The following is a 20,969-nucleotide window of genomic DNA, read 5'->3' on the forward strand; positions in this document are numbered from 1 at the left end:
GCCTGTGGGCCTGGCCGGGCCCGGGCTGGTGAGGGGGGAGGCCCTTGGGATGCTGAAATCCTGGCTGCTTCCCCCTCCCCCCAGCGTGGCAGAAATGCTGCCGCTGCTAACACCCTGGGAGCAGCTCTGCGCTGGGGCCACCCTGCTGCTCCCCTCCGGCCCCGTGGCGGGGGCCGGGCCAGGCCTGCCTGCCATGGCCCCTGCGGCCGGAGAGGGGGAGGCTGAGCCGAGTTTGCTCCCCCCCAAATAGAATGCAGCCAAGCAACACACCACTGTTTCTGGCTGGGTCCTTGCTAAAATCCTAATCCAACCCAGCATGGCTGCTGAAAAAGATTCTATATCGTAAAGTACCTCCCGGCTGCAGCCTGAAAGAAATCACAAAACCATCCGCTGCCCGGGGCAAGGTATTAACTCTTTCTCTGCCCAGAATAAAACTTACAAACGCTTTGTTCTCTCTCCTAAGAAAAAAAAAAACAAAAAACCCCAAAAAACCCCAAACAAACAAAAAAAATCAACAACAAAAAAACAAAAGCCCAAAATACTAATACGCACAAAAATAACATGAAAACACCAAAGTCAAACAAAAAAAAAAGAATCAAGTCCCAAATAAGAGAAAGAGTCATGGACTGAAATTTTTCCTTTTTTAAAACTATGGAGAAAAAACTCTTGTTTCCCTATAACACATTAAAATATAAGCAGAGGCATTAGTGTTAGAGTAAGTAAATGTTGAAATTACTGTAATCCCCTGAGTTGGAATAGTGAGAAAATAAAAACTCCTGCTGCTCCCTAGGGAAGAAGAAAAAAAGCCTCTGTTTTTTAAAAAATAAAGAAAGCTTTTGTTTGAACTATTATAATCCTTAATGTGTGCCTCATAGTTAATATAGTCCTCAACAACAGTTCTAAATAAACTATTAGTTAGGAAAAAAATTTTTTACATAGTAATAAAAATTCCATTCTTCCGGGTGGCTGATCACTATAACATCAAAACCACCAAAAAACTGTTTCTTGGAAAAAAATCTCCATAAACTGAAAAAAAAAAAAAAAAGTCTCCTCTTCCAAGTAAATTGGTAAAAATCTATTTTAAAAACAGTAAACTAACTAAATTTTTGTTTTACATTTTCAGTGTAAAAAAAAAAAAGTAAAGAAGAGGGGAGAAAAGTAGTCTAACATTTTATTCTAAGGTTTTTTCCTTATAGTTTCTAGCAATAAAATTTCTCTTTGTGCCATTTAAAGTTAAACCTGTTTTGCCTTCCTCCTAATCCTATCTTACAACAAAATAATTCAAATTCTTCAACCAAAACCACTACACTAAATTAATATTTCTGCCTGGTTATCAACTGAAACCAGAACAGATATACAGATATATGTCACATTGTGCTACCATGGTGCACTATAGCATTTTAAGGCTAGTAGAGCAAAGTTTAAATTGGCTTTTCACTCTGATGTTTCCTTGTGACAGTAGTCCTCTGAGAATATTACTGTCCCATGTTCAATATGGTTTTTCCAGATGCATCATTCATCAAATTGTAAAAAATCTACAGGGCATTTAGAATTGGGAGTAAGAACAACAGCCTTCCTTGCTGTAATAATTACAGTAATTTCATGATTATTAGCCGCTCCATTTTGACTAAAGTTTCGGTCCCAACCTGGAAGTGCGGCTAGTAATCTGGAGTGGCCAATATATGAACAAAAGTTCAGAAATTTGCCAACCCAGAAGTGCAAGCCTGCAGCAGCCCCAAGACAAGCCAAGCCTGCCCTGCCCCAAGCGGGGCCAGGGCCACCCCTGGTGGCCATGGGGAAGCAGGGCCGGGGCCGGTGGTGGCAGGGGAGCCGGGCTGGGGCCGCTCCCCGGCGGGGGAGGGGGGAACGGGAGCTGAGCCGGGCCAGGGCAGCTCCCCAGCGGGGGAAGGGGGAGCCGGGGCCGAGCCTGCACAGCCTCAAGCCGAGGCAGTAAATCCCGCAATTCTGTTACTAATTGGCAACTTTGTGAAAGTTGCATGCAGGTCCTCGCTGCGAACGAAAGTGCGGTTTATAGTCCGGTGCAGTTTATATATGGAGGAAGAACGAAACGTTGCTGACACCCTGGAAGTGTGGCTTATAATCAGGTGCGGCTTGTAATTGTGAAATTACTGTACTTCTGAAAATAGGAGGACTTAAGATTCGATGACTAGACCACAAAGCAACCTTGCATTCAGTGTGATATAGAAGAATTATTAGAATTACGTTTCTGATTCAAAAGACAGATAACAAAAAATATGTTGATCATGGTCAGACTTTTAAAAGTTTGTGCAATCTATTAAAAGTATGACAGACAGGACACATGGCACATTTCTACCATTACTATGCACTATTACTATTACATTACTATGTAATACTATCTACTCTAGAAAAACAAATCTAAATGGGTCTAATTTTATTCAAAGGGCCTAAAACTTGGTAATGCTGAAAACCATAGCAACATGCATGTTTAGCTTCAACAGCAGCCAGATCAGGTCTGTACCAACACTTAAACAGTTTACTATCAACAGTAAACTCTCACTGAATACATTTAACATTTTTCAGCATCTGGAACAAGATTTTCAGGTGCAACATGTGCCAACAGAAATGCCTTGGCATAGACAACAGCAGGTCTGGATGGCTTACTTGCAACAAGGCTTAAGCAATCAAGGACAAACAAATCGCTTACTGGGTAGGCAGGCAGAAGTCCTCCAGGTCCCACAATATACTGGCTATGCAACAAGGGTGGTACACCTTGAGGCAGATTTGGGGGAGCTTTGCCTGTAGAATTAAAATACAGGCACTTTAACAAGTATTTAGAAAATAAAAGAATTCAGCATTGAGACAAGATAACTCACAAGTCCTGGCAGCTGCACTGTCTTAGTTTGTAAAAGCAGAACTACACAGAAGAATTTTGTGCTGGTTGATGAAAATGCTCAAAATAGCTTGGAGAGTTTAACCATGTCTCAAGGAAGGGAAACCACAGACTACTTAAGACTGAAGAGTCCCATCAGAGAACAGTCTAATTTTGTTATTTACTCTGTCCAAGAGAATTACAAGAATTATAGGAATGTCTCCTTTCCTTGGTCCTCTCCTGAAGGCAAAATTCAGGCATTGTTTTCAATCTAAAAGCAAATTATCTGCTTTCATTTTCTGCTCTGTCGACACATTGTCCCTTATCACCAGCAATAGACTGGAAAGCAATAAATGTTGCCAGCATACTTTTTGTGGGTGACTTACTGCACCTGGGAATAACAAAGAGGAAACTGGAGCAGTTTAATTGCCTACATGAAGCAAAACTAAGAAGCAGAAAAGTAAAAAAAAAAATGCACTTTGACCAGTCATCAGGCACTTTATTTATAAGTTATCGAAATGAGAAATTCTTCTGTAATTAAGTCTGATCTTAATATTTAAATCATTCACTTCCTTCCCTAGGATTTCCTTTTAGCAGTTCCAGCTGATTAGAAAAGAAAGAGAATTTAGCATTGCTTTCACTTAAGTGCAAGAAGCCTTCCAAACTTCCCTCTGTGGTTCCTTTTTCTGAAGTGCTATTTTCTATGGAATGACCCAGACATCAGACACTTTTTTCCTTTCTCTGGATGTGGTGTATGATAATGAGCACTGCAGTATATTTTGACACTGCCAAATGAATTCAAGTCACAGAGAAGACTGAAATTGAAGCTAATGTGAACTCACAGCAAAGAGCTGATTATAATCTGGAATACAAACAGGGTGAATCTCCTAGTCCAAAACTTCCCAAGTCAGAATTGCTCTGGTTTCTATTTATAAAGCTCTTTGCAGATGGACTATGCTACATAAATGCCACATAATTATGGCAGTACAAGCTGGCTTGTACTGAGCCAAATATGGAAAAGGCACTATGGTGGAAAACAACCCACTGGGGAAAAATCTAGAAAAGACGGGGTGGTCAGATGGATTCCTGCCTGGTTGCAGAAGCCAAAATTGGTCAAGAGGAGGCTGGACAGACAAACTTTCAACCAATCGGAGTGCTTGCAGAGAAACATTTAGAAGGTTATAAAAGGAGTTGTTTAAAACAATAAAGGGCTTTTGTTGCAAGAATCACAGAGTGCCTGTGTCTCTCTTGGGGGCTCAGGCACTGAAAGCAACACATAATGTCCTAACAAATATCACAAATACACAAACCCAGCAAATTATATTTTATAACCCAGAAAACAAAGCATGCTGAAAATGCTAGTCAAGAGTGTGGATTTCTTAGCATAGCTATGGCTGACAAGATACTAAACTGACAGCCCTGTTGACTGAAGTTCTCTGTCTCTCCACATAAATTGTTAATATTGCAAACCTGAAGACATTAAGGGAGCTGCCCGGGTGGTAGCAGACACACTGGTAACATTCAGGCCAAGGCTAGCTGTAGTGTTCATACTGCTTGCCATGCTGACAACTGAAGAGGTGGTGCTAGTGGCTGAGGCTGAAGTAGTTGAAAAAGTTGTTGAAGGCTGAAGCGAAGTTGTGTTCTCAACACTAGTGTGCTAGAAAGAAGACAAAGAGAATGAGGATCATAGAGCAAATGAGGCACAGTGAAAGATGGGGGGGGGGGGGGAAGGAACAAAACAAAAAATCAAACCCAAAAATCTTTTAAGTAACAGCAGCACATGTAAAAAATAATGCATTATCTATGTATCAGGCAAGCAATTAAGTTGCATACTTGTGATTTTGAAGTATTCAAAGAAAATTATTACAGCAATTTCACAACTATAAGGCGCACCCTTTTGACTAAAATTTTGGTCCGAACCCGGAAGTGCACCTTATAGTCCGGTGCGCTTTATATAATGTACAAAGTTGTGAAATTTGCCAATCTGGAAGTGCGAGCCAGGAGAGCTGTGGGGGGAGCCGGCGGTGCCACGGTGCAGCCGAGTGGTTCGGGCTCCCAGCATCGTGGCGCAGCACAGGATCCCGGCACCGCAGTGCGGGCGCCCGGTACCACCACACTGCACGGGCACTCGGCACCGCGGCGCAGCACAGGCGCCTGGCACCGCCGCGTGGCAGAGTTCCCCAGCAACGCGGGGCAGAACGGGCTTCCGGCATCCCGGCATGGCTCAGGTGCCCGGCACCGCCGTGCGGCAGAGTTGCCCGGCAACGTGGGGCGGAACAGGCTTCTGGCATCCTGGCGCAGCTCGGGTTCCCAGCACAGCGACGCGGCACGGGCTCCTGGCACAGCGGCGTGGCACAGGTTCCCGGCACAGCAGTATAGCTCGGGCTCACGGCATCGTGGTGCGGCTCGGGCGCCCGGCACTAGCGGCAGCCCCAAGCAGCACCGAGTCCACCCGACCCCGAACCAAGCCAGTAAACCCCACGATTGCATGATTCTGTTACTAATTCGTTACTTTGTTGCGCGCGGTGCGGATCCTCACTGCAAAAAAAAAGTGTGCCTTATAGTCCGGTGCACCTTATATAATGTACAAAGTTGCAAAGTTTGCCGACTCCCGGAGGTACGCCTTATAATCCGGTGCGCCTTATAGTCGTGAAATTACTGTACATGAAAGTTAAATTCAAACTGCTATATCATTACAAAATTATACCACAGTAACTCAAATGTCACTCCCTTGCATTATTTCTTGCTCTTTTTGCTTGTATATTCCTTTAAGCTAGTATTTGTTAGGTTAAATAAACTATATTCTTCCAAAAGACAATGTTTGTTTTCAAAATACAGGACACTGCTATTGTGATTTCCTCAGTGCATTTGTGGAATTTAAAAGATTAAAACTGCAGTGCCCCACAACAGAATCGATGTGGTAAACTGAAACACAAACAAAATGCATTACAGGAACACATGAGGATAAAGGAGTTCCTGGTTTGAATCCAGTACGATATAGTGCTTTAGGTGTAAGCTGATCACACCTGCAAAACAGCATCAACACTCAGAAGCCAAAAAGAACTCTGACAACCAAAACAAGGGCATTTTGATAAGTGTGATTTTTAAGTTAGATATATAGCAGGGGTGGAGCATTACAAACCAAATTCAGGCATAAAGAAAAGCAGCAATTTATCTGCACACCCCAACCGAGATTGTACAGACAGAACAATTCAGTCTCTCTGTGACTTTGATTTGTGTAACCTCATCTAGAGCACTGTGTTCACTATCATTTGCCTTATCTCAAAGGCATTAAATACACAGGTGAGAATAATGTCATATGGTAAACTCTAAAATCATCTGTTTTGAGGCATTTGTCATGACTTGTACCACTCCATCACCTGCACTTTGCCAGCTAACCTCTCCAGTGGAGACTGCGAACAGTCCATATTTTAGAGCAGTTTCAGACAGCCACATCTAAAGTTTTATTTGTTTTTTAAACACATTTGTTATAAGAAATTCTTTCTATATTCCATCCCCCCCTTGTTGGCACAAAAATTTCCTCTACAGTTGTGTGACTTGCAAATCTCTGTAACAGCTAGTCCTGAGCTAGTACAAATCTCAAGTGGTAAAGACTTTTTTTACAACTAGAGAGTTGGCAGCCCTTTCCTGAGATAAAGCTCTTGTTTTGGTTATTAGCATACTGGAACACACTGACATGAGAGGGTCTTAATCATCAGATTAACTGACTATATGCCAAATATCTGTGGAAATGTAAATAGGACTTACCACATGTGATGTGCTTGAAGACAACACTGAGGCAGGGGAAAGGCTGCTCTGATGATTGGAAAGGGAGCTAAAAAGAAATTGCAAAGAGTTAATAAAATTATTTTTTCCTAAAACATTTTTAATATATATCTATGTGTGTATACACACACATATATATACAGAGTAGGTAGTAGAATATTAGTTAAAGAAGGAAAATCATAGCTATGTGTACACATATACACACAGTAGAATAATAAAAAAAAATTGTAGACGCGTGTAGATACATATACACACACCCCTACGTTTTCCATTAAACTAATATCCTACTACAGTTTAATGAAAAAAATGAAGTACAGAGACAACTATTACTAAAAAGAAACATCTAAAACACCATCCATTTATATTTATTAAATTACAGTAATTTCACAATTACAAGTCACACCATTTTGACTAAAATTTTGGTCCCAACCCGGAAATGCGGCTTCCACTCAGGAGCGGTCAATATATGGATGAGGTTCAGAAATTTGCCAACCCGGAAGTGCGAGCCCGCAGCAGCCTCAAGGTGATCCGAGCCCGCACGGCCCTGGTGGGGGGGCAGCGGGGCCGATCCGAGCCCGCATGGCCCCAGTGGGGGAAAGGCAGGGCTGATCCAAGCCCGCACAGCTCTGGCAGGGGGGTTGCGGGGCCGATCCAAGCCTCCACGGCCCCGAGTTGAGCCAGTAAACCCCGCAATCCCGCGATTTTGTTACTAATTGGCAACTTTGTGAAAGTTGCGCGAGCATCCTCGCTGCGAACGAAAGTGCGGCTGATAATCAGGTGCGACATATATGGACAAAGACCTAAACGTTGCTGACACCCGGAGGTGTGGCTTACAATCAGGTGTGGCTTATAATTGTGAAATTATTATATTTTTAGGAAAAAACCTGCTGGTTCAGGATATATGTAGCAATGACTCTAAGACATGTAAAGTCCAAAACCAGAACTCGCACACAAACACATGGCTTGTTTCTCATTCTTTCCATAAGCAACTGCTGCTGCTTGCCACAGGGTACAATTATTAATTAGGTGAAATAGTGCTTTGGTTTGACTCATTATGGTATTTCTCACATAACCTACATTAGTTCAACCAATTAGAGCTTCAGGGTATTTGCCCCATAACTCTGCCAAAAGCCCGAAGAAACTCTCAAAAGACAGGGCTCAAAAACCCCGCCCAAAAATGAAGAGCATCTGTGAAAGCCCAAAAGTTAGCCATACTACTACAGAATCTGTCAATTTAATCAAGGTCAATTCATACCACTACACCCTACCAAAAACAATTTCCTCTTTGAAAAGATGAAGCAGAACTATTAGTTCAGTTTTATACGTACACTCTAAAATCTGAAAAGAAAGACTCCTCTGGTGAAAAACATTTGCAATAGCTTTGCTTTAGAAAACAACTGCTTTAGCACCATCTTTTTTTCCTAACTGACCAGGCCTGTGAACTTTTGGCACTAACAGCAGTACTGACATACATCTGTAAGTCAAAGATCTTCCTGAAAAGTAACTGAAATGTTTTTTAAACATTTACAGTGACAGAAGTTATACCTTACATTCAAGGTCAAGAACATAACTTACAGCACTATAAACAAATTGAACACTGACAAAGCAAAGATATAAAAACTATGTATGGTTTGGTGCTCAAAAAAAACCCCCTCCTCATGTAAAATCAGAAGCAAGAGAGATCCTAACCATAGCAAATATTTTAGTGTCCTCTATGGAAACAGTCACAAGAAAATACAGTAGTTTTCATAGCAAAGTTGCAGGCTAAATTATATGCCCTAATTAAAAGGCAAACACTTCTGGTAGCTCTTTGAGGTGCAGGACCAGAATAAATCTTGGCAGTTCCATAGATTAATTTTACTTTGACTCTTTAAAACTATTCTCTGCCTGCAGAAATTACAATGACACCACTTCAAGCAGCAAGGAAAGAAACAGTTCAGCCCTGTATACATTTTTAAACCACTCCTTTGTCCACTCTCCCCAGTTCTTCTAAAAGCCTTAATTCACTATCTGACCTATGGTAGAGACAGACAAGAGCCACCAGCACAACCAAGCCAGATGTGCTTGGAATTCAACAGTCATCTTTCATGGTGCTTTGTATCTGACCAACAGCATCAATCCTCTGATTAAAATTTCTATCAATGTACACAGCTTTTCAACAAAAAAATGTGGGGATATGTTTTCAATGTGAATGAATTATTTCTTGTTGTTTGACACATTTACCATTTTATTCAACAGAAAACACTAGTGTATTAAGAGACTATGTCCTAGCTGTGAAACAGAAAAAAAACCTGTGATAGCCCATAAAATTAGTTACTTATATTAACAAATACAGTACAAAGGTGAGTATTAAAACATAACCAGCACAGTCTCAGGATGTCACCTGCCCAAGGACAAAGTTCAGGTAACAGGCACTAAAAAAAAATCAGACAGTGTGAATGAGCTAAGCTGTGCTAAATGCACTTCCAGGAACACTAATCTGACATCTCAAAGTGTCTTGAGGAAATGTCTTAGAAAAAGGCACACACTTTCCCTGTGGAATCATTTTCATTTTCTAATTTTATGAAATATAAATGAAAACATGATATTTCAAAATTAGCCACTAAGTAAATTGTTAGGGAATAATTTCAAACATACAACACTAAACAAACAGCAGGCACTGCAGAAAAAGTAGGAAAAACAAACTGGGGAAATCAAGTAGCTCTTGCTTCAATCATGTCAGCTAAATTGAAACAGAGTTATTTTTATACCACCGTCCTGAGTAACCCAAAATGCTATTGTATTCCATAGTTATCTGTGCCCAAAATTGTTACTGTCTCTTTAAGACCCTGCAGCAGGAAAACAACTGTGCAAGGGCTGGGAGGTGCCTAGGTTTTTGAGAATGAGGCACTCAGGCAGAGCTCTCTCTTGCCTCATGGCTGTAGCTTTTTTCCCTTTGTTCTTGCAGAGAGATAGAGCCAAGGCACCAGTGAGCAGAGGCTCTCCTTTGGGTTTCTTTTGTTTTTTTCCTAGAGGGTTGCCTCAGGTAGTTTTGTTTTTCTGAGAGGTGGTCCTGGACTGCCTCAAGGTAAATTCCATGAGTGCCTGCCTGCAGCTTCAATAACAGAACAGCCCTACTCCATACAATCGCCCCAGCCCATCAGCAGTGCCCAGTGGAAATGGGAAGGCCCAGTCTGAGTTGCCCATCTGACTGCTTTGCCATCTTCTGCCAAGAGGAAGGCAAAGTCCCTCCACGAGTCCTAGCCCTTGACCAAGTTCGAGCTGACAGTGTGCCAGCCACCTTCACCAATGCAGTTGCTGCCACCACCAGAGATAAAAGAGGAGGAAGGGCTGCTGCCATCTTTGTCTTTCCACACATGGCTGTCTGTGGAGGGTGCCATCTTGGGGGAGGGGTTACTCTGCCATTTTTTCATTTCTCCTTGTTCCCAGAGAGTCTGCAAGATTTCAGCAATTTTGTAACAAGTGACTATTACTGTTATTATGTTTGCTTTGTTTCTGTTTTGGTTTTTTAGTAAAGTGTTATTTTTTCACTTATATCAACTCATATTCATGTCTCATTGGTGGAAAGGGATTGGTTATAACTAAAGGGGAGGTAACTTATTTCAAAGTGTCCACCTCTTAACTTGTCTTAAACCAAGACAACCATGAAAACTTCAGGGCAGCAACTGCTCTGTCATTAAGAGGTGTAATATATGTTATAAAATATTTCGTGTTGGTTGGTAATTTATGTGAAACAAATCATGTTTGTATAAATAAAGAAAAAAAGGAAACTTTAGAACGTAAGCTGCAGTGGGAGGAAAAAGGATTGCCTAACGAGAATTGCAACACTGCAGCTGTGACAAAGCCGAAGAACCTAAATTAGCAAGTTAATAGAAATGGCCCCAGCAGAGATGGCTCTTTCAGAGACAGTCCAGGGAACACCCAAGTGATGAACACTTGATAAGTACCGCTAATCAAGATAACCAGAGTCATCAGGGAAAACTACATCTCAATACCTGGTTCGGTAAGCCAAAATCTGCATTCATCGAAATTCACGACTTCCCAGAAATGGTTTTGTCCAGCCCAATGCAAAGAAAGGAAGCTACATGTATATGCAAAACTGTATAAAACCAGGACAACCGAGACTACATTCATTAACATAGGGGAATTCGAAGTGATAGAGTTCAGATCTGTGTGTGTTCACCCGGCGCCGATCCCAGGCTCGGCGTTGTCCTTTTTGATTGTGGCTATCGAGGACCGTATTTCGGTCGTGAAATAAAAATTGCTTCTTTTAATCATTCTTAATTTGGCTTGATCTTTTTATTATTTATAACAGAGGCGACCCAGAGCTCATACTTTGCAACCAGAAACATCCTGGCCTCTTCTGAATCTCCCTCCTAATTCTAGTTAATGTCAGAAAAGGAGACCCTGGTGCCTGACAGCCCCATACACAATCACCCTTATGTCTGTCCTTTCCTGACATATGAACCCCTTTCAGTTTATCACAACTCCTACTGTACCTGCTTAACTGTGAGAGTGAGCTGCTGGCCAGATCACTGGACTGAGGCAAGCTGGGTAAAGCTCCTGTGTGCTGCGATGCTGAAGGCAGAAGTGAAGCAGTAGTGGACACCATGTTGGGCAGAGAACCAGCAGAAGGTAGTGAGGGAGAAGGCTCTGTCTTAAGTGCAGGAACTGATGAAGTAGCTGCAACAAATTAAAAAGAGACATTCAAAGACAAATGCCAGCATACTTGACATCCCAGTCTGGATTCAGGAACACAACACTGTTTCCCCCTCGGTTTACAAAAACCTGACCATTAAGAACCAATAATAGTATCAAGAAACAGGCTATTATTGAAAATTCAAACAGCAACATTACCATTTTTTCCCTTTAGGCTCTTCACCTACAGTAGATTTACAATTTTCAATGCTATATGTGTAGCAAACTAGTCTTCTGCGCTTTATCTCCCACTATCTGGATTAGTACCTTTTGCTCACAAGTCAATCCTCACTTTAAAATTCCTTGCATTTGGTTCCACAAAGAGAAGTCATTTGTGGTGTATAAATCTGCTTCTACCTAAAGCTCTGCTTCTTCACTGCAACCTACACAGCACCTTTGATGTTTAAGACTTGGATCGCTGGTATACAAGAGCACATATGACTTATCAGTTCAGAGAACTGAGTCAGATGCTTAATTCAGCAGAATAAAAGAAGCTATGACAAAAGGTCACAACTGGGTACAGCATTGTCACGGTCTGCACAACCTGAGCGGGGGTTGTGATGGTTTGTTTGACCACAGGGTGCAAAAAACAACAGCAAGAGACTAAGGTTTTGTTCAGCAGCAAGCAGCAAAGCAGTTTATTGAGGGCAAACAACTCAGTTTTGGGGTAGTGGTAAGAGGGAGAGAGATAAAGATGACGAAGTAGAGAGAGAGAGAGAGAGACAGAGACAGAGAGAATAGTGGGAATAGCTACCAACAGATGGGATGTCCTCGGATCATCCGGCGATGTCTTCCATCCGTGGGGAGAAAGAAGTCTCAAAAATCTCTTCTGAGAGTGATAATTTTATAGTCCATTTCAAGGCAAGGGGTCGCTGGCCAAAAGGTGGGGAGATTTATGGACTATTGTGTGTGAGGCCTATTGCTCAGCTGCAGAAAGTACGGTTCAGCCTGCACCTGCTAGGACACAGCACACCGTGACAGTACAGCACACACCTGAACACAGTCCATTGGCAAACATCCGCCTTGGCCAGACTCGGTGGCTCCTGCCCAAAGTGAGTGGTAGGGGTCTCAGCGTCTCAGTCTCTGACGATCATTGTGAGGTAGAATCAAGCAATCTTCGGACCGACTCTTACAAGCATTAAGCACTTTTGATGGCTAAAGAGTTGTCAAATATTGTCTAACTTTATGTGACCTAGATAACAAAAAGCTTTAAGCATGAATAGTGCTTTTTCAGGTACACAGAGTAGAACTTGTTTACCACAGATATACATTTCCAAAGGATCACTATACTAAGACACTGAACAACTCTACTGCCCAACAGAATACTCAGTTGTTTCTACACTTATTTCTTGTTCTCTGAAGATAATATAATTAGAGGCACTCACTCACCAATAAAAGCAACAGAGTTGAGCTCTGACTTCTGCTGGGCCATATTTCCATAGCACATCAGAGATCACTAACCAGTGGATCATCACTAACTTGCAATGCATGTGTAATATATGTTGTTATAATTCGTGTTTTATATAAAAAGGTTGTATAAAATAAAATAGAATAAAAAGAACCTCTTAAACACCAAGCACCCAGGGCCATAGACAACAGCCGTAATTAGCATATCAACAGACCTAGCCTGCGATCTCCAAAACAAGCAGGAAGAGATCATTGATAAAATACCTGCCAAAGTACCAATCACCTCCTATAGTCCCCACAAGTGAAAAGACAGCACTTCATTACACATCAATATGGAACAGACACAGCCTTCATCAGCATGCAGGAAAGTTCTTTGTACAGAGCAGCACCAGAAAAATGATTTAATCTAAATATGAGAATCTGCAGCAGAAACAAAGGAAACTCTCGCCTCAGACCAGAAAAAACTATATAAAGCTGGACTCTCCAAGATGGCAGTGTGTGAACACGGGGGGGGGGGGGTCTGATGCGGTAGAGGTCAGATCAGCGTGTGTGTCCACCCAGTGCCGACCCCGGGCTCAGCGTTGTCGTGTTTTCGCTTGTGGCTTCCCATGACCATATTTTCAGTCGCAAAAAATAAAAATTGCTGTTTTGTTATTTAATTCGACTTAATTCAGTTATTATCTATAACACATGTAAAGACAATCTTAGAATGGTCACAAAAGAAAATTCACATATACACTCAGAAGGTACACATCACAGTTTGTTCAAGCTACTGGTTTGCTTTCCTCGCTAAATCACCCAAGTCAGATTGCTGGATTGCTATACAAACAGAAATAAAGAAGTCTTGGCCTTGGCAATAAGCATGAGGGTAACTGACAACAGGGAAGAAAATTCTATAGATCAGGTTCAAAACCATTTAAGGAACCTGAAATCCATGGGACCTAAAGAGACACATCTGTGGGTCTGGAGGGAACTGGCAGAGGAAGTGGCTAAGCCACTATCCATCATATTTGAGAAGTAATGGCAATCCAGTGAATTTCCCACAGACTGAAAACGGGAAATGTGGTGGATGAGAGAAGAGCAACTGAAATAATCTACCTAGAATCGTGCAAAGCAATTGGCACTGCCCCATACTACATCCTTGTATCTAAACTGGACAGACATGGTGTATCGGTTTGAGACACAGATGTCTACTAAGAAAGGCAGGAGCCTTCTTTGAAATGGCAGATGTAAACCCCCTCCCTCCAAATTATTATAATTTTGAAATTAATGCACTCTCAAGTAAAGATATGGGAATAAGAATAACAGTTCTTTACTAGTATGTGTAAATATAAGAAAAAACAACCAACCTACAACTTAAAAAGAAAATTAAAATAAAAAGCAGTCGTACAAAAACACAGTCAGAATACAACCTGACACCTTGTCAGTCAGGGTGTTGGTAGCAGTCTGATTAAATGGTGACTGCAGTCCTCCTGGAGTGACAGATGGGATTCTGTTGAAGCAGTGGTCCTGTAAAAGGGTGTAGTTTTCTCCAAAGGTCCAGTGATGATGTAGAGGGGTCTGGTTTTCTTCTGGGAATCCAGCGAGAAAAGGCTGACAGTGGTGTTCCAAACATCAGATTTTATCTAGGTAGGAATGCTTGGCGTCTCCCCCTGGGCGTGAAATCTCACAATGGGATGTTGTAATTTTATCAGTCATGCAGTGGGACTCAATGGTCCATTAACAGAAAACACCTCTCTGGAGGGAGGATAGGTCATGGAAAAAATAAAGAACACCGCTCCACCTGGTTACTTGGTTTCAACAGAATACATACTTTTGGTTACATCCTGCATTGCAACCCAAGACACATGGATTTGATGGGTGCACCATGCTGTGCATAAGGAGGTGGCTGGATGGTCGCACTCAAAGAGCTGCAGTCAAGGCCTCAATGTCCAAGTGGAGACAAGTGACAAGTGGTATTCCTCAGGGGTTGGTGTTGGGACCAGTGCTGTTTAACATCTCTGTCAGTGACATGGACAGGGGGATTGAGTGCACCCTCTGCAAGTTTCCTGAAGAGACCAAGTTGTGTGGTACAGTTGACACACTGGAAGGGATACCATCCAGAGTGACCTTGACAGGTGGGCCTGTGCAAACTTCATGTAGTTCAAAAAGTCCAAGTGCAAGGTCCTGCACCTGGGTCAGGGAAATCCCAAGCACAAATACAAGGTGGGTGAAGAATGGATCGAAAATAGCCCTGGGGAGAATTACTTGGGGGTCTTGGTGAATGAAAAAGTTAATATAAACCAGCAATGTGCACTTGCAGTCCAGAAAGTCAATTTTATCCTGGGCTGCATCAAAAGCAGTGTGACCAGTAGGTTGAGGGGAGGGGATTCTGCCCCTCTACTCTGCTCTCATGAGACTCCCATCTGGAGTACTGTGTCCACCTCTGGAGGCCCCAACTTAAGAAGGAGGTAGACGTGATGGAGTGAGTCCAGAATAGGGACAAGATGATGATCTGAGGGCTGGAACACCTCTCCTGTGAAGACAGTCTAAGAGAGTTGGAATTGTTTACCTTGAATAAGAGAAGGCTCCAGGGAGACCTTGTAGTAGCCTTCCAGTACCTAAAGGGGTTCCAAGAGAGCTGGAAAGGGACTTTTCACAAGGGCATGGAGTGACAGGACAGAGAGGAATGGCTTTAAACTGAAAGAAGGAAGGTTTAGATTAGATATTAGGAAGAAATTCTTCCCTGTGAGGGTGGTGAGGCCTTGGCACAAGCTGCCCAGAGAAGCTGTGGCTGCCTTATCTCTGGAGGTGTTCTGGGCCAGGCTGGATGGGGCTTAGAGCAACCTGGTCTAGTGGAAGGTGTCCCTGCCTATGGCAGGGGGTTGGAACTAGAATTGAAATCCCTTCCAACTGAAACCATTCTATGAACTAAGTATATTATCAGCACACACAGAAGGGAAAATGTCAGTACTTTCAAATATTAAAAAGAGAGAATTATGTAATAGTTTGGATTTGTGAAATAGATACATGGAAGAAGACTGATTCCAGTTTATGTGCTTGAGATACAGAAAAGACCAAAAGTACAGTAATTTCACGATTACAAGCCGCACTGAGTATAAGCCGCACTTCCGAGGTGTCGGCAAAGTTTCATTTTTCCTCCATATATAAGTTGCACCGGATTGTAAGCCGCACTTTCGTTCGCAGTGAGGATCCCCGTGCAACTTTCACAGAGTTGCCAAATAGTAACAGGATTGTGGGGTTTACTGGTTTGGCTTGGGGTCGGGCGGGCTCGGCCCGCTCAGGGCTGCCAACGGGGCCAGGTGGCCCAGCTCGGCGCTGCCGCTCAGCGGGGCCGCTCGAGGCCGGCCGCCACTGCCACCGCTGCCGGGCTCGTTCACCCCCGCCCGACGCCTGCACCGCTGCCACTGCGTTTGCACACCCTGGCCAGCGCTGCTGGCTCCGGCTCTGCCAGGCTTCCCTGCCTCTGCTGGCCCCTCCAACGCTGCCAGGCCGGCCAGCCTCTCTGCCGGGCTTCCCAGTCTCTCTGCCAGCCTGCCTCTCTGCCGGCCCGCCTCTCTGCTGGCCTGGCCCGCCTCTCTGCTGGGCTTCCCGGCCTCTCTGCCGGCCCGCCTCTCTGCCGGCCAGGCCCGCCTCTGCCAGCCCCACCGCCTCTGCCGGGGCCGGCCAGGCTCCAGCTTGGCTTGGGGCTGCTGCAGGCTCTCTCTCACGGGTTGGCAACTTTCAGAACATTGTCCATATATAAGCCGCTCCGGATTACAAGCCGCACTTCTGGGTTCGGACCAAAATTTTAGTCAAAATGGTGCAGCTTATAATCGTGAAATTACTGTGTTCTCAAAGGGGAACCGGCTCAGAAAACGGGACTAAAAAAGCTGTTACAGAATAATTACAAAAATATTAGGAATTCTCAGATCTTTTTTTTCCATAGCAAAAAATACAAGTCCTGTGGTGAATTTCATACATTGTTCATTAATTCTGTACACAAGAACAAAAAACGTTTCAACTTGAAAAGTTGTTTTTACATATAACAATCTTTAAAGTGGTAACTCTTTGGGCATATACACTCCTGCTCATTTAAATTTAACTTAGCACTAACAAAACATTGTTTATAGGTTTGAATGCCCAACTTCTTTCTACTCAGAAGTATAAAAAAACCCCAGTCTGCCCTATTAGTGACCTACCTGAAGAGATACTCAAGAGGAAGACAGACTTAAAGTGTTGGAATTATAAAAGATCTTAATTCACACTGTTGTCCTTGAAAATTTCCACAGAGCATCACATAAAGGTCAGAAGACCGAATACTAGAATTTAACTTAATTATTTTAACTCCAGGAATAGAGATGTAGGGATATTACAAGTAAAATACCACATTAGAGCCTGGCCAAAATGAAGATAACAGTAATGCCTGTATCAGAGCCAGTATTATGTTATTCTTACTCCACTGCAAGGGAGCAAGGTACCTGACAGAGGAAGTATGTTAGTAACTCTTATTCCCCACAGGGCACAAGTAGAACTACACCCAATGAGAGGTGCATTCAGATAATGTGTCTTTGTGTCATTATAGCGAAATGCTATTCACAGCTTTCCAACTGAGAATTGGAAGAATTACTAATAATTGTTATACTAATTTTAAATTTTATATATTTTTATTTTCTACTAATTTTGGCAGATAAATTCAAAAGAAAAAGCAGGAGCAAATCAGCTTCTTTAATTCTAAGAGTGCTTAGGTTTGTAGATTTAATAGAGCTGCTTTCACACTTCAGTTTTAGTCAAGTAGCAAGTAGTATATCCTATGGAAATACATAATAAACTCAAAAGAGTACAGTAATTTCACGAATACAAGTCGCACCAATTTGACCAAAATTTTGGTGGAAACCCGGAAGTGCGGCCAATATTCCGGGGTTGCTAATACATTAACAAAATTCTAAAAGTTGCCAACACGGAAGTGAGAGCCCGCGGCAGCCCCAAGCCAAGCTGGAGCCCGGCCGGCCCCGGCAGAGGTGGGAAAGCCTGGCAGAGGCGGGGCCAGCAGTGTGGGGGGCGGGCGGCAGAGCCTGAGCCAGCAGGGCGGGGCAGGGGGGCGGCAGAGCCCGGGTCAGCAGGGCGGGGGAGCCCGGGAGAACTGGGGCTAGCAGTGCAGGGGAGCATGGCAGAAGCAGGAAGGCCGACGGGTGGGGCTGCCTGGCAGCGGGAGAAGCCCAGCAGAATCGGGGCCAGCAGCGTGGGGGAGCCCGGCGGTGCGGGGGCCTGCAGTGCTGGCCAGGGCGAGGAAACGCGGCGGCGGTGCAGACGGGAGGGGGCGGCCGGCGAGCCCGGCGGCGGTGGCAGCCCGCCGGCCGGGCGAGCGAACGCGGCGCGGGGTGGCCGGCGAGCCCGGCGGCGGCGGCGGCAGCCCTGCCGGCAGGGCTAGCGAACGCGGCGCGGGGCGGCCGGCGAGCCCGGCAGCGGCGGCGGCAGCCCTGCCAGCCGGGCGAGCGAACGCGGCAGCGGGGCGGTGCTGACGGGAGAGGGGGGCCAGCGAGCCCGGCGGCGGCGGCAGCCCTGCCGGCAGGGCGAGCGAACGCGGCAGCGGGGCGGTGCTGACGGGAGAGGGGGGCCAGTGAGCCCGGCGGCGGCGGCAGCACCACCCGGCCAGCCCCGCCGAGCCGTGGCGCTGAGCTGGGCCACCCGGCCCCGTCGGCAACCATGAGCGGGCCGAGCCTGCCTGGCCCCGCCCCGAGCCAGTAAACCCCGCTATGCCGCGATCCTGTTACTAATTGGCCAATTTGTGAAAGCTGCGCACGGATTCTCGTGACGAACGAAAGTGCGGCTAATATTCGGGGTGCGGCTTATCTATTGACAAAGACAGCAACATTGTCGAGGCACCGGAAGTGCGGCTTATAATCCGTGCGGCTTGTATTCGTGAAACTACTGTAAGTAATAAAATCGTCAGTGAAAACAATATAAAACCTTAAACCAGACATCACTGCTACAGTTGTGCACACAGCAAGTAGTAAGGAAAGACCAGAAAGCCCTGTGCACAACCAAGCTTTGTAAACTTACTGTCAAGAGTTGCCTGTGTTCTAACACTGCTGTGCCCGTTCTGTAAACAAAGGAGAAATGGATTAATAAATTATCAAAGAGGAATATTAAATTTTCAGACCAAACTACACACAGAACATGTTTCATGCAAAATTCTATATTCATTCTAAATTGAAAGACCAAAAAGACAGAAAATTAACTTTTTTTATAGCCTTTAACAAAACCACATAATAAAGTTCTCGCAAGTGTGAGGTGTACTGAACATACAGAATTCCATATACTGCCCACAATACACCCATCAGCAGGAAACCATCCCATCTACTATATATAAGATAAACTTCAGGTTCACACCGATATGGAAGAAAGAATTGCTATAACATATAGGAAATGGTTGTGCTTTTGATCTAATGCAACTCAAAATTTTAACTATCCAAGTTACACAGATGCCAATTTTTTTCCATTGAAAGATAAGACTTGAGAGGCACCAGTTGTTTTTTGGATAACGTTGGAGCACAGAAGTGGATAGTCTATGCTTGATCCTCACCAGTAAATATGAGCTAGTGCAGAAGACAAGTGTGACTGAGCCATTACATAACAAAGGTCAGGAGTAAATCAACTTACAAACTCTCACAAGTTCCTGAAATATTTGATAAAACAAATTCTCTTAAAACAAACCTACATTCCATATACAAATAGAGTAGGTGTTTCTGAATATCTCCTGAGACTCTGTCTGTCCTAGATTAGATCTCTCCTTATGCTTTTTAAAATAAAAGATGAAATTAATTTCAACTGCTGTTTAAATCCAACAAAAGAGTAATGCTGGAAGGGTCACAAACAGTTTGGGATCCATTTTCTAGGTGTCATATTAATTTAATAAATAATATACCTTTGGATAGAAATGGTCAAGTTGCGGTAAAATACCATGACTGATATTTACATACAGAGATAGTTCCTTTTTTTAAAATTAAGCTTCAGGGAAGGAAACTCAACTAGAATGTTTAACGTTACTAAGAATAAAGGTCAAACAGCAATTTAAGATGTCAAAACCCGTAAAATCAGAGACTCTTATATCCCATATACAAGAAATGGCTACAAAATAGGAAAAGAAAAAACAACAGAGTGGACTTGGTAATCAAAAATACCACTTGGCTTGGTTAAAATATTAACATCTCTGGGTAATACAAGTCTAACACCGATAAGTATATTTCCCTTTTTTCAAAGTCTTATTTCAGAATTTCACTCACTGTAGCTGCAACAGGGGTTGGTTCAGATGGAGCCATGGAGCTTTGGTACACTATCCTACTAAGTACAGAAGTCTGCTCATGGGAGGAAGGTGTTACTGGGCTAGTGCTCCGAGATGAGCAGATCAGACTGGAAGAGCTGACGGCAGAGGCTGTGTAGGTGGACTCCTGCACTGTACTGGATATTGGCAGAGAGGTATTCAAAGGATCACTGAAAAAAAAAAAAATTATTTATCAACATGGCAAGTTACATCTCAAATACCTTTGTGAAAATATCAGCTCCTATATAGTTATCTAGAACTACCCTAAACATGCAGTCAAATCTACAGTATTTATACTAGAAAATCTAATAATGAGAAAAAAACATATACAGTAATTTCACGATTACAAGCCACACAGAGTATAAGCCGCACTTCCGGTGTGTCGGCAACGTTCATGTCTTTGTCAACACACAAGCCGCACCCAATTAGCCACATTTTCGTTCGCGGCGAACTTTCACAAAGTCGTCATTTAGTAACAGAATCGCGGGATTGCCGGGGCTTACTGCAGGTGCTGACCTTGGAAACATTATTTCCAAGTGAAAAAAGACACAGACAATAGCTGCAGCAGTATACCCTGCAAGCTTTATTTACAAGCCGAAAAAGACACGAACAATAGTGTGGTCATTTTGCGAGCATTCCCAACAGATCCGTGTTGCCTTTAAACAGCCGCTCAGCCACGCGGGCAGGCAGTTGAGCTCAGAGCGGAGCCGCTCCTCCGTGCCGGCACAGTCACCCCCCTCATCCGCGTGAGCCCAGCACCCCCCTCCTCCGCGCGAGCCCAGCGCCCCCCTCCTCCGCGTGAGCCCAGCCAGCCGCGCAGCCACACAAGACTGAAAACACTTAAAAAAATACAGAGAAATATCACACACTTTTATCAAACTGCCGAGGTAACTCACCCCAATAACACCCCCCGCCCCTCAGTAA

At 43.8% G+C, this 20,969-nt stretch overlaps 1 protein-coding gene across 5 annotated transcripts in view; it reads right to left on the bottom strand.

Moving 5' to 3' along the window:
- LOC117005092 (ubiquitin-associated protein 2-like) overlaps positions 1–20,969 on the bottom strand; it is a 222,010-nt gene that overhangs the window by 72,609 nt on the left and 128,432 nt on the right. For all 5 annotated transcript variants that reach the window (XM_033076365.1, XM_033076364.1, XM_033076363.1 and 2 more), the window contains exons 15-20: positions 20,008–20,215; positions 18,785–18,824; positions 11,137–11,320; positions 6,620–6,686; positions 4,322–4,508; positions 2,687–2,778 (exon numbers count right to left, since the gene is read on the bottom strand). In XM_033076365.1, coding sequence (XP_032932256.1) covers positions 2,687–2,778; positions 4,322–4,508; positions 6,620–6,686; positions 11,137–11,320; positions 18,785–18,824; positions 20,008–20,215 — 778 coding nt within the window. The remainder of the gene's footprint in view (positions 1–2,686; positions 2,779–4,321; positions 4,509–6,619; positions 6,687–11,136; positions 11,321–18,784; positions 18,825–20,007; positions 20,216–20,969) is intronic.

This window comes from Catharus ustulatus, chromosome W, assembly GCF_009819885.2.
Source record: "Catharus ustulatus isolate bCatUst1 chromosome W, bCatUst1.pri.v2, whole genome shotgun sequence".
NCBI classification, from domain to species: domain Eukaryota; kingdom Metazoa; phylum Chordata; class Aves; order Passeriformes; family Turdidae; genus Catharus; species Catharus ustulatus.